The sequence below is a fragment of the Melanostigma gelatinosum genome (assembly GCF_949748355.1).
Source record: "Melanostigma gelatinosum genome assembly, chromosome: 12".
Lineage (NCBI taxonomy): Eukaryota > Metazoa > Chordata > Actinopteri > Perciformes > Zoarcidae > Melanostigma > Melanostigma gelatinosum.
Genome location: NC_136645.1, coordinates 11,623,367 through 11,636,259, shown reverse-complemented (window position 1 = coordinate 11,636,259; position 12,893 = coordinate 11,623,367). Strand labels below are relative to the sequence as shown.

General features: G+C 42.3%; 1 protein-coding gene across 1 annotated transcript; it reads right to left on the bottom strand.

The window, feature by feature from the left end:
• Positions 1-308: 308 nt before the first annotated feature.
• On the bottom strand, positions 309-2,033 carry LOC306785686 (apoptosis-stimulating of p53 protein 2-like; the record flags this gene model as incomplete). Its single annotated transcript, XM_079280141.1, has 6 exons — positions 309-591; positions 696-895; positions 1,024-1,190; positions 1,375-1,508; positions 1,645-1,782; positions 2,010-2,033. The coding sequence occupies 6 exons, from the start codon at positions 2,031-2,033 to the stop codon at positions 550-552; spliced, it is 705 nt and encodes a 234-aa protein (XP_079136267.1). The 3' UTR covers positions 309-549.
• Positions 2,034-12,893: the final 10,860 nt, after the last annotated feature.

Below are 12,893 nucleotides of genomic sequence, written 5' to 3'. Positions count from 1 at the left end.
TTTTTAAATCATCATCATCATCATCCTCCACTTGTTCGCCTCATGCACTGTAGAGCCCCACGTAGTTTTAAAAGACGATTCGAAAGTGTAAAAATGTCTCGCAATAAGAATACCGCTTGTTCAATTTACATCCCAACATTTGTGTTTCTGTCCGTTCAGAAATAGTTGCAGACACTAATTACATAACAGCAAAAAACAGTGGAATAAAAGGGAAACAATGTCAATGGTGTCTTAAGTACACAGTGTGGCCTGGAAAAATAAGTGAAGGAGAATCCCTCTGTCGTAGATACAGAAAGAAAAGTGCCAGAAAGAGTTCATAGGTGATCCTTCATATTGTTTGGTCTGTCTCATTCTCTTCATTATAGCAGTGCCCTTCTCTTCCCCAGTCTGTTAAAGCCTGCCTGTGTGTGTGTGTGTGTGTGTGTGTGTGTGTGTGTGTGTGTGTGTGTGTGTGTGTGTGTGTGTGTGTGTGTGTGTGTGTGTGTGTGTGTGTGTGTGTGTGTGCGAGAGAGTTTTGGAGAGTTCTGGGACACTGGAATGCGCAGCGTTTTAAGCCAAGGTTCTCTGTCTTGGCTTTATTCTGGGATAGAGCTGTTAAGAGACAAGAAGAAGACAACAATGTCAACAATGCACATTTGTTCATGACATAATGAACACGCTTGTCTTCATTACAGTTTCAGTGACTCGTGACTCACCCCAAGGAGGTTGCGGGGAATGTACCCCTCGGTGTCAGCCATGTGCGCCCACCACCAGTCTATCTCGTCCTCGTCCTCCCTTCGGACGATGGTCATGCAGTCTCCCTCGCGGAACATCAGTTCATCGGGGTTTTCACCACTGTAGTCCCACAGACCATAGACCACTCCCCTGTTCATGATGCCCATCTTCTCTTGCACACCTTAGGGTACACAGATTTAAAATAACAGAAAAATAATTAATAGTGAGTTTTTCACAGAAACATAAGACACAGGAAAGAATTAAAACTAAATTCGTATAAGGTAAAATAATAACACCGCTTTTACTGACCGTAGAGGAACTGGGAGCACTGGGTGTAGCCCTCCTCCATCTCTTCACATTTATCAGCTGCCGTTTGCATGTCACTGTAAGTCATAGCAAACACTGCTGCACCAGACTCCACCAGGAACTTGCACACTTGCACATTGTTACAGGATGCAGCACAGTGAAGAGGGGTCCTGTGTTAGAGGGTGGGTGAAAAAGGAGGTAAGGACAGAGGATACGAGAGTGGGAGCTGAGAAACACCAACCACTAGGAGTAGTTCTGTTGTAGCTCATACTGCTAGATTATGCTCAAAGTTAAGTTGAAGAAAAAACAACATGTAGACGAATGATAACCGTTTGGACTGTTCTGAGAACTTACCAGCCATCACTGTCAGCAGCATTGACATTGACACCAAACTGAACCAGAAACTTGACGAACTCTGTATGTCCGGCACAGACAGCATTGTGTAGGGCAGTGATTCCTTCATCGTTGGGCAGACTGGGATCTTCCACCTGTGAATGAGGAATCACAATGAGTTAAAAGAGTTTCAGTTCAGCACCAGCAAAAGCTGACTTACACAGCAGAAAAACAACTGTAATTTTAAACATTATAACCATGTTATTATAATACATAGCAAATGTTTCTTACTTCATAGATGATTCTCTGGACCAGGTCAAATTCTCCCTCCAGAGAAGAGTCCAGCAGCAGAGCCAGTGGGTTGAACTTCAATCTCATGTTGTGCTCAATGCGTTCAGAGCCGAGCTTGCGCAAGTTGGTCCTCTTTCCCTAAAGACACAATCATAACGGTGTATCACACAAACGATCTCAAACAGCCGTTACAAACACAGACATGTAAACTCTCAGATGTGAGAGTCTCATCCTGAAGTGCGTCCACTCTTTACTGGGTTCAATCTGGACTGAGAGCAGAGGAGGGACTTGTTTTCCGGCTCTAAATGCATTTCTAATCCAGGCCCGCCCTCCCACGACGCTCACCACTTCTTTTCTCCACCTACCTCCGAATCAGGTAGGCCGGTCATTTTGTTTTTTTGTTGTTGTTATTTGATAAAGAGACGGTTCCTGGTTCGCTGTGACACTTTTGTTTGTGAGCTGTCGGTATCACGAGATCTAGCCAGCGCGAGGACATTCACACTATTGGGGCTAAGTGGATGCAACCTGTCCAATCAATGCTACAGGGTGGCGTCACACTGACACCTAGCGCGCAGATTCTACATTTCTCTTGTGAGCACTCCCTGTATTTATTCACTGCTGCATACTTTCAAACGTCGCATACTTTTTATTTTTTACTTTGCAAAGTACATACTGTTGCATGCATTGGGACATACTTTGTCATAACATTGCACCTCGAACCTTGACCCTCTTGCTCATATATCAGCGGCGCAGAGGATTGTGGGTCAGAATAGCCAGAGAAGCATGCTGACTTGTATAATGCAAAATGCGACCATATGCAGAGGGACATTCTGTTGTTTTTGGCACACTGCATTTGACATACTGCGTATTGGAACATACTGTGTGTGCCAATACCCATACTACCATATTGTTTAGTATGCTAGAAAAAATATTTGCTATGTTGAAAGAGAGTAAAACCGTGGATTTGAGAATTAGGAAAACTCCATATGAATGATTCTGGTGTTCAGTAACTGCTGGAAATGTAACTAAAACTACAATAGCAGTTAAGTTCACCATATAAACTCGTATGTCATAGATGTGTTGACAACTCTGTCTCCAAGTAGCTCAAAGATCAATATCAAAGGATATGCTTACGACAGGTTCACAGAAGACAATGGACATCACTGCAGCTTTTGTTCTTTTTTTTATCAAAACACTTTTATGCAAGACTCCCATCACTCACATTCAGGCATGCAGACATAATTGTTGGAATGCTGTTAAGCATTCCAACAATCTTTATTCTTTTCTTTATTCTTTATTATTTTCCAACATCTTTATTCAACTTCTTCTATTTCTTCCGTCGCACCTCTTCTTCTCCTTCATATTTTAAGCTCCAGAAACCGTTCAACTATTAAAATGTTCAGCTCTTTCACCAGAGGTCTGCTATGACTTTTCATATTTCTAACCTTGTCAGGATCCAGGATTCCCCTGTCTGTTGTGGTGTGCCATGTGCTCTGTTTGTCCTCTGCCTTCAGACACCTCCCAGGGCCGCACCCTTAATCGTGCACGGCTGAGGACACTCAAGCTGATCACCTCCTGCAGCCTGACACACCAGACTCAGGGCCCCTTAATGAGTAGCCTGCCACTATATACACTCTGGTCCTGCAGTCTGGGAGTGTCAGGTCGTACCGTCTTTAACCGGCTGAAACCCCGTGGCATCCTCTGCCCTCCTTGTGTCTGTGGATTACACTCCGCCGCTCTGCCCTCCTTGTGTCTGTGGATTACACTCCGCCGCTCTGCCCTCCTTGTGTTTGTGGATGCGCTCCGCCGCTCTGCTCTCGTTGTGGTCTACGGATTACACTCTGTCGACTGCAGTGTCGAGCCACGGGACTCACACCGTCGATCTGTCGCTCTACCCGCCTGGGGTTAAACGGACTACAATCGCCGTCAAGCTGCCAGGCCTCCGGTGTCGAGCCACGGGACTCACACCGTCGATCTGCCACTCGGGTGTCGGACCACGGGCTCCACACCTGCACCCACCTGTCTATAAATAAAACCTGTTGAACATTCACTTCTGTCTCCTGTGGTCTTGCTTTTGGGTCCTATCTGTGAACTCCCGTGACAAACCTTTGTTGAGGATTTAACTCGAGTGAACAGACTGAGATCGAGGCGTTTAGCTCAATTCAAGCAATAACATTTATTTGTAACAGAAGTATTATGTCCAGCAGTTAAATGTGCACGGACCTAGAAAAGTGAAAGCTAAAAGGCTTAGACATAGTGCGCATGCGTGTTATAGGTTCTTCTGATGGAAGCCTATTGGTTAAAGCAAAGTTGCAGGCAGGGCTGTGTTTAGCAGAACAGCAGCCTGGTTGGAGCACTGGGCATCTCCACCCACACTGGCTCATGTCCGGATCCCGCCTTCTCTGGCTCATCAGTGTGTATGCATGTTGTTAACACTTAAGGTGCCGGAAAGGGTGCAGTTCTAAGCTATTTTGAAGTCTCTGTGTGAATAGATAAAGAGAACTCTTCTCCTACTCTAAGATGGCAGTTTCCGCCCTAATCTGGTGGTTTAAGCAAGTGTTTCTTTCAGGGCCACTGTATCTGTTTCTATCATGCGAGCAGGTGCAGGAATGCCCTGCTCGGAGTATTTGACCTACTTACAGTGACCTCACAACTCCGCAATATAAGCTTACAAGTATAGCGCATATTATTTAACATTGAATGAATATATTTTATTTACACCTTTAAACTTTTTGAATTATTAAGCTTTTTATTTTCAATGGGATCTCTATGGAGAATATTTTCAAATGGCTTCAGGCACACAGGTGTTCACGATTGAGCCAATTAGTGATGTTGATAAACACACAGACTCACAGACACACGCGCGCGCACATACACTCCTCTCCCTCTCTCTCTGTGTGTCTCTCTCATACAGTCATTCAGGTCTTAGGGATCTTTAGAGGTCTTTCCCCCCTCCTCCTCCACCCCGCCCCCCCACACACACACACCACACCCCATTTCAAAATAAAAGCCCCAGAGAGTGAATTCTAACTGAACTGCTTGTGATGAAGCCTGTCATTTAATAACCTCTGTTTATGTGTGTCAAACATTATGATTATGTCTCCTCTCCCCCTCACTCCCCCACCCAGCCCCACCCTTTCAAAATAAAAGCCCCATGGATTAACTGTATTTAAACAAGCTCAAAATTAGGCTTTTTTGTTAAAAAAATGAATGCTCTAACTACTACTGCTGCTGCTAATATAGTGTTACTACTACTGCTACTACTACTTCTACTATAACTTTTGCTGTTGCTACTATTACTACTACTGCTACTGCTATTACTGCTACCATCAATATTATTACTACCACTACTGCTATTACTACCACTACTATTACTTATATGACAACTGCTACTACTACTATTCATGCTACTAAAAGTAGTAATACTACTACAGCTATTAGTACGACTGCTACTAGTACTACTACTACTGCTACATCTTCTACTGCCATTACTATTACTACTACTACTGTGATATTAAATACTACGACCAATACTACAGCTATTACTATGACTACTGATACTACGTCTTCTACTACTTCTTCTAATTACTAATACTTCTACTACTAATAATACTTCTACTACAACTTCTACTACTACTACAAATATCACTAATAGTACGACTAGTAGTTATTCTAATGCTACTAATACTTCTACAAATAATACTTCTACTACAACTTATACTACTACAAATATCACCACTGATGAATTTTTTTAAGCCACAGAAACTGTTCAAATGTCAAAATGTTCAGCTCTTTCAGGAGAGGTGTGATATGACTTTTCATATTTGTAATCTTTAAACTCTTTGAATTATTAAGCTTTTTGCAATTTGTTTTTGAATTGGATATCTATTTTAAGCAATGTTTTTGCGATTAATTTCAGTTTTCAGCATTCCAACGCATTTTCAGCAGGAAATGCTTTTTCTAGTTCCACTTTACGGTCCTCATCTGTTTCCCCGCCGTCCTCTCCTCCACACCCTCGGGTAAAATATCTACATTTTCCATCTCTAGATTGGGTGAGATTCATGGTGCAGCATATCTCATATCTCAGTAAATGTGGATGTTATGTACACAGGAGCTCAGCATTTAATGAGGGTGTCTGTGGGGAAAGCCAGATCCATCACTTTGCCCTGTTCCTATACCCGGAGAGACACATACCCAATAAAATAACATGCCCAGAGGAGATATACATGGGACTTTAATCATCATATTGCGTAAGACAACTGTACATAGATCAGATATGTATCCGTGTGTAAATACCCTGCAGACCTTCACACTGCTCATAAAAACACAAAGGGCTCGTGTGCTGCAGAGATCAACGAGAGCTCTGATTATGACGAGTAAAACAGCCGCTATCTGTCATTCCACCTATGACTTTCTTTTTGAAAAAAGTATTTATCAGTGCTTTGAATCCATTATGAATGTGTGTATCAATTATAAATGTAGTGAGTCATGTTCAGTGAGCAGTGTTGATGTTGAATTCAGCCTTTTATCTCAACTCCTTATTGCAATGCAGCAGGGGATGTGTGCAGCACAGGGGGTTGTGCCTTAAACGTCCGTGCTGCATTAACCCCCATAAAGCTCACAAAGGGACCCAACAGAGGAAGACCACCGGAGCTTATGGACCAGGAAGTGTCACTGTGCCTGGTTCCCATGGCAACAGAGGTACCTGGGAAAAGGCGGTTGGTTCACATGACGACATACAGTAGCCTATGTCGTGGATATATTAGTTATCTACATCAAAGGGTGCAGCACTTCTGTGTCTCTCCCAGTGTGGGCTGGAATAATAAAAGATCTATCGGCACATAAAACACAGCATGCAGTAGGAACACCAGTCAGTTTAAATATAGCCATATTTAATATATATTATACATATATGTTGTACAGGTAGATCTAAACATTGATTGTTTGAGGAAGCTGATGTAACACAACCTAAGAGGGTGGACATGGTGATCATTGTTCTTCATTCAGTCTGTTGGTGCACCACTAAAATATCTCAACAACTATGAGATGCATTGCCATATCATTTTCTAAAGACATTCAAGGTCCCCAGAGGATGAATCCGGCTTCAAAATGCTTTAAGTTGCTTTATGTTGTCAGGGACACATTTTTCTCAGGTCTCTGCGTTCAACTCCATGCCTTGTTCCTTTTGACAAGTTCCCACTATAGCTCATGTCCTATTTAGCAAATATAGCTAGGTCACATCCTTTTCAGGTTCTCATGATGTGCTTTATAGAGCTGCGGAACCGATGTTCAAAAACATGCTTATTTTAGCCCAAACCATGATATTTTCCTAAACCTAACTAAATCTAAAGTAGTTTTGCTGCTGAAACCTAAGTGATGCCAATGGGTCCTGACCAAGCGTCGTACAGTGATAATGCGTGGAGGGAACATATAGGACCATGGGAGAGCATATATGCACCACTGGAGAACAAAGGACCCTTTGTCATGTTCACTTTATGTGCCATATGAATCTGGGTAACACAGGGAATAGTAGCGTCAGCTCTGCTTCTAACCCAGGGAGTCTTTGCTGTGAAAGATGAACACACACAGTCACCAGCAGTCACGTCAGCCCTGTAATTTGTTTAACCTGCAGAAGATGGAGCACCACAAGGTGTCGACATGATGGACAAATACAAAAGCACTTGCAGCACTTTGTACACCAATTGTGTACATTGTCTCATGTTGGTTCACATGGTCAACAGCAGAATTAAATGTGTTTGATGAGAACAGGTCGGCTCAGCAATAAAAGCATTAGTTGCAATAAGAACACTATGTAGTAAGATAAAATGTGGTGACACAAATAAAACATAGTACTATATACTGCACGTCTGAAAATGAGGGGTGTGTGTAAAAGTATCCCCAACAGTATTGCACACATTTAATGAGAAAAAGAAATGAGATCTGGGATATGAATGGGACAAATAGATGGATGAATACAAATATATACTTACATAAACAAGAGGATTGTGTGTGGTAACTGGCATCTGTAATTCACATTGATGCTGTTTTTATTTGAAATTGTTCATTTTCTTGGGACTCTTTGTTGGGACCAATATAAAAGAGGTCAAGTCATTTTGTAAATATCTAGTCTTGGGACAGTAAATAGAAATGGGAGCTTTATTTAATGTCTTGCCTGCTTTTTAATTCAGGGCAGAAGAGAATCTCGTCTTAATGTGAGTTCATATGTTCAATGTGACGCATGATTAATGCAATAAGGATCTTGTCCGTCCCGATAATGAACACGGCAAAAGACACACTCAGGCCTACCAACATGCAAAAATACCCAGAAAATAATTCATCGCTCGGTATGTTTTGTTCATACTGATGTCTTGAGGGGTCCAAAAATTAAACCAAACGTACTTTTTTTTGTACTCGTTTGAAATCAACACTTTTTCTTAAAGAAATAAATCTATACTATATTATACCAGTAGTGTAATACATTCGATCAGTGGTTCTCAAACCTTTTCTGTTGCGCCCCACTTTGGAGGAAGAAAAATGTTCATGCCCCACCGCCCCAACTAAATTGTAGCAAAATGGTTGAATTTTTATTGAAACAACATTTTGTGACTCCTCCGTCTGTGCTTTTTCAAATAATAGAATAAAGAAAATTGCAATCACTTTTAAGTAAACCAGATTGCTCCATCAGACAAAAACTAATAAAATGTGCAATCACTTTGTTAGAACAATGCAAATAAAGTTGTATCTGTGCAAAAAAGAACTACAATTTGGCAAAAAATAGCTGCTTGCAATTGGCTGCAATTAACCTGTTTTACACTCAACATCTTTTCAAGAAAACAATGAAAAACGAAACAAAATAAGTTTCATACTATCCGCAGCTAGTTTTCAGACATAAAACACAGACTGGTCTCTCCTCATCTCCTACCGCGTTCACTGTGAAACCCAGAGCAAGATAGGCGTCATCATATGTTCTTCTTGGCTGCTTGCTGTTCGTCTCGGATGCATCGCTTGTGGTTGCTTTTCTGTTCCCGCCTGCCAAATGTCTCTTCATTTGGAACACTAAGCCACACATGTGAGTCGCCAAGGATCATGGCCGTAGTGCAAGCGTAACCTGTTAACGGCGTGCTTCATCTCTTACTATTTTCTTGTCAACTAGAACCTGTCTGAATGGACTTTTATCTGTTCACCTTTTCTTCTGGATGGTTCTCCTCTGCCTCATCTCCAGAGTCAAAACCACACCCATTAATGCATTGCTGGTGAAATCCAGGCAACTGCCATTACATGTGAGGAGAACTGAGTCAGCACTATCACACTGGATTAGAATTCAGGGTGGACTTAACGGAAACACAGCATCGACTGTCCTGTACAATGGTTGGGAGTACTCGACATTCTCTGGTAAAAGCTTTGGATGGGACATCTTGGCAGGAAATTTGGAATAATGACAATCAGGGTAGAAATTACAACACAATTCAGACATCAGTCAGAGTGAGAAGTGATGGAAGTAAAAGTAGAAAAGAAGATGTTACTTTCAGATTAAGGTTCGGACATACAGGACTCAATGACACATTATACACATCATGAAAAAGACAGAGTGGGATAAATGTGAGATATGCAACTGTAAAGAAACTGTAGAACATGAGCTGATAGAGTGGAGGAAGTTCAGGGTGGAAAGAGAAAGACTGAAGAACAGAGTGGTAGATACAGGAAGGGAGTGGAGCATCAAAGGACTGTTAGAGACAGGGGACAAACAAGTTCAGCTTAAAAGGGCTTTATTTAATATGTTGAATGGAACGGGTTAAAAGGCCAGAATATGACTGCAATATGAAGTGTATTTCTAATTGTTTCATTATATTTATAAATGACATTATTATTGTGTTTAAATGATAACTGTCATAAAGGCATGATGTTACACACTCCGGTCCAGTAGGTGGCGCCTTAAACATTGGTTTGTAGTCCGCCATTAAAGTGACAGAAGAAGAATGAGAAGAAGACGAAGAAGAAGGAGGAGAGGAAGAAGAAGAGGACGAGGACTAATCTCGTGGTAGCCTATAAAGCTATTGAAGTTTGCTTAGCATGCTACCTGGAAACAGACAGACGGGGACGGAAGTGACCAACACAGCGCTAGTCAGAGTTTAATGAGAGTAAACGGTGTTTTTAACGGAGTTCGTCTGGAGGACAACTTTCTGTGGTTTAGTGAAAATGTCTAAAGTAGAAATGTTGAGATCTTTAATCAACCAGCGACGAACTGCGGCTGTTGAAGAGATAGTTGGTCTGTTTGAAAGAACGATAGCAGAGTACGAGGAGGAACTCTCTCGTTCAAAAGAGGCGAATAAGCGACAACGGGAACTTCTGGACGCTGTTCTCAACCCGGAAATCCGGATACAAAGAGCACGTAGGTTCACTTTATTTAACACTGTTCATGCTCCGGCTGATAACTTTTAATGTAGTTTGGAGTGCGACTCTGTTGCAATTCGTCGTTTTCTTCTTCAACTGATTTAATACCTGCAAACGTGTCGCCAGCGTTTCTCAGATTGGAGTGAGACAAGGAGAACATGTGATGTCGTGATCTTCGCAATAAAACATATTTGATGCGACACGTGTCGAGTCCTGGCCAATCAGCGTTAAGATGTCTACACCGTCTTCATTTCCCTCGTTAAAGTTTAAGTTCCGTTACCGTTCAGACTTGTTGGGTTAAGTTAACGTCCACTGCATGCGGAACTTTGTCAACAGCTAACGCTCATCATTATCAAGATTAGGAGGAAAAAGCGTAACGTGATGAAACATGAATCACCCTCCGTCTTCCGGTTCAGTCCACGCGGTCACTCATTAACGTTAAACCGGAACACCGGCGGTTCGGGTTGCAGTTTTTTTTGTTGAACTCAAAGTAGAATGAGGCGATTTCGTGGTGATAATAACTTGAAACATGAGGCCCAGATACTGATGAGATGATGAGGTCAGAGAGCTTCAGGAAGAGGATGTTGTGTGTGTAGCGCAGCTTGACGCAGGGCTGAGATGTGAGTGGAGCTGGGCCTGGATAAAGGTGGAGGTCTAAACAGACGTGAAGAGAGAGCAGTACAGCTTCCCGCTGTCAGTGTTTTAAATGCATTGATAAGGCAGGGTATGCTAACTGCAGCCTCTGCTCCAATGAGATGAAGTACATGTAAATAAAATATATTCATTCAATGTTAAACACATCTTATACGCGGATATGTGAGTTCTAGTGCATTCATCGCGCTCGTCTGAACACAGTGAGAAGTATTAGAACTCTGAAGGATAGCTTTTGCCCCAGTTAAATGTCACATAGCCTGACAGAGAACTAGTTTCAACTGCCAGCTCCGTCTTAGAGATAAACAGCCTTCAAGAAGGGGGGTGAATTGGTGAAGGAAGTGGCTGATTGAAGTCCGACGGGTTCAGCCAATCACTGAGCTGATCGATGGGCTAAGGAATGTGTAATATGAGGACTCCCACACACAATGTGGCCCAACCCTGGCTTGTGTGTGGGTGAAGATAAATTGTTAATACTTGTAGATCGTCTACTGATGAGAAGACTGGATACTCTTCTGACACTGATGAGGGTGGTGATGGGAAGAAGACCAGAGAACCTCAGTCAGGTTTAAACTATGTGAAACCTGATGATGACAGGAAATATTTCAACTTAAAGTACAAGTAAAAGTCATGGATTTTGCAGCTTAAAATGGTTCATGTGTTCATGGTCACATAAGTTGATTACATTATTGTATTATCTGGTTCTAGTGATACTCTGGAAGTGTATGTCCAGGAGACGATTTGCTCAATTCTAAAATGTCTTTGTAACCCCTCTGTGTGTGTTTACTGTTTTCCTGCAGACGTCCAGCAGCTGTTGTTGGTTAAAGAAGAGGTTCCCTCTGAGCAGCAGGAGTGGAGCTCCAGTCTGGACCAGGAGGACCCAGAGCCCTCACACATTAAAGAAGAACAGGAGGAACTCTGCACCAGTCAGGAAGGAGAGCAGCTTCAAGGTCTGGAGGAGGCTGATGTCAAGTTCTCATTGACTCCTGTGAAGAGTGAAGATGAAGAAGAGGAAGCTCAGTCCTCACAGCTTCATCAAAGACAAACTAAACAGATGGGAACAGAAGCTGATGGAGAAGACTGTGGAGGACCAGAACCAGACAGGAACTTGGATCCAGATAGACATCCAGAACCAGATACTGCTGAGAAGACTGGAGAGTCTTCTGACACTGATGAGGGTGGTGATGGGAAGAAGACCAGAGAACCTCAGTCAGGTTTAAACTATGTGAAACCTGATGAAGTCCGTGTCAGTGATTCAAGATGTAGCGCTGGTGAAAAACATTTTAGATGCTCTGAGTGTGAGAAAACATTTGGCAAGAGTGGAACTCTGAAGATACACATGAGAACCCACAGAGGAGAAAAACCTTTCAGCTGCTCAGTCTGTAAGAAATCTTTTAACCGGCGTTCACATTTACAGAGTCACATGAGAACCCACACAGGAGAAAAACCTTTCAGCTGCTCAGTCTGTAAGAAATCTTTTAACCGGCGTTCAAATTTACAGAGTCACATGAGAACCCACACAGGAGAAAAACCTTTCAGCTGCTCAGTCTGTAAGAAATCTTTTAACGTGCGTTCAAAATTACAGATACACATGAGAACCCACACAGGAGAAAAACCTTTCAGCTGCTCAGTCTGTAAGAAATCTTTTAACCAGCGTTCACATTTACAGACACACATGAGAACCCACACAGGAGAAAAACCTTTCAGCTGCTCAGTCTGTAAGAAATCTTTTAACAGGCGTTCAACTTTACAGAAACACATGAGAACCCACACAGGAGAAAAACCTTTCAGCTGCTCAGTCTGTAAGAAATCTTTTAACCAGCGTTCAAAATTACAGATACACATGAGAACCCACACAGGAGAAAATCCTTTCAGCTGCTCAGTCTGTAAGAAATCTTTTAACCAGCGTTCACATTTACAGAGCCACATGAGAACCCACACAGGAGAAAAACCTTTCAGCTGCTCAGTCTGTAAGAAATCTTTTAAGAATCGTTCAAATTTACAGAGCCACAACACAGGAAAGAAACCTTTCAGCTGCTCAGTTTGCTGTAAGAGATTTGTGCGCAACAGAGATCTAAAGGTACACATGAATACCCACACAGGAAACAATCCCCTTTAGCTGTTCTGGTTGCAGTAAAGTTTCCGTTTGTGATAAAAGCTTTCAGCACGAGTCACCTCTGAAGTTACACATGATTAACCGCGGTTCA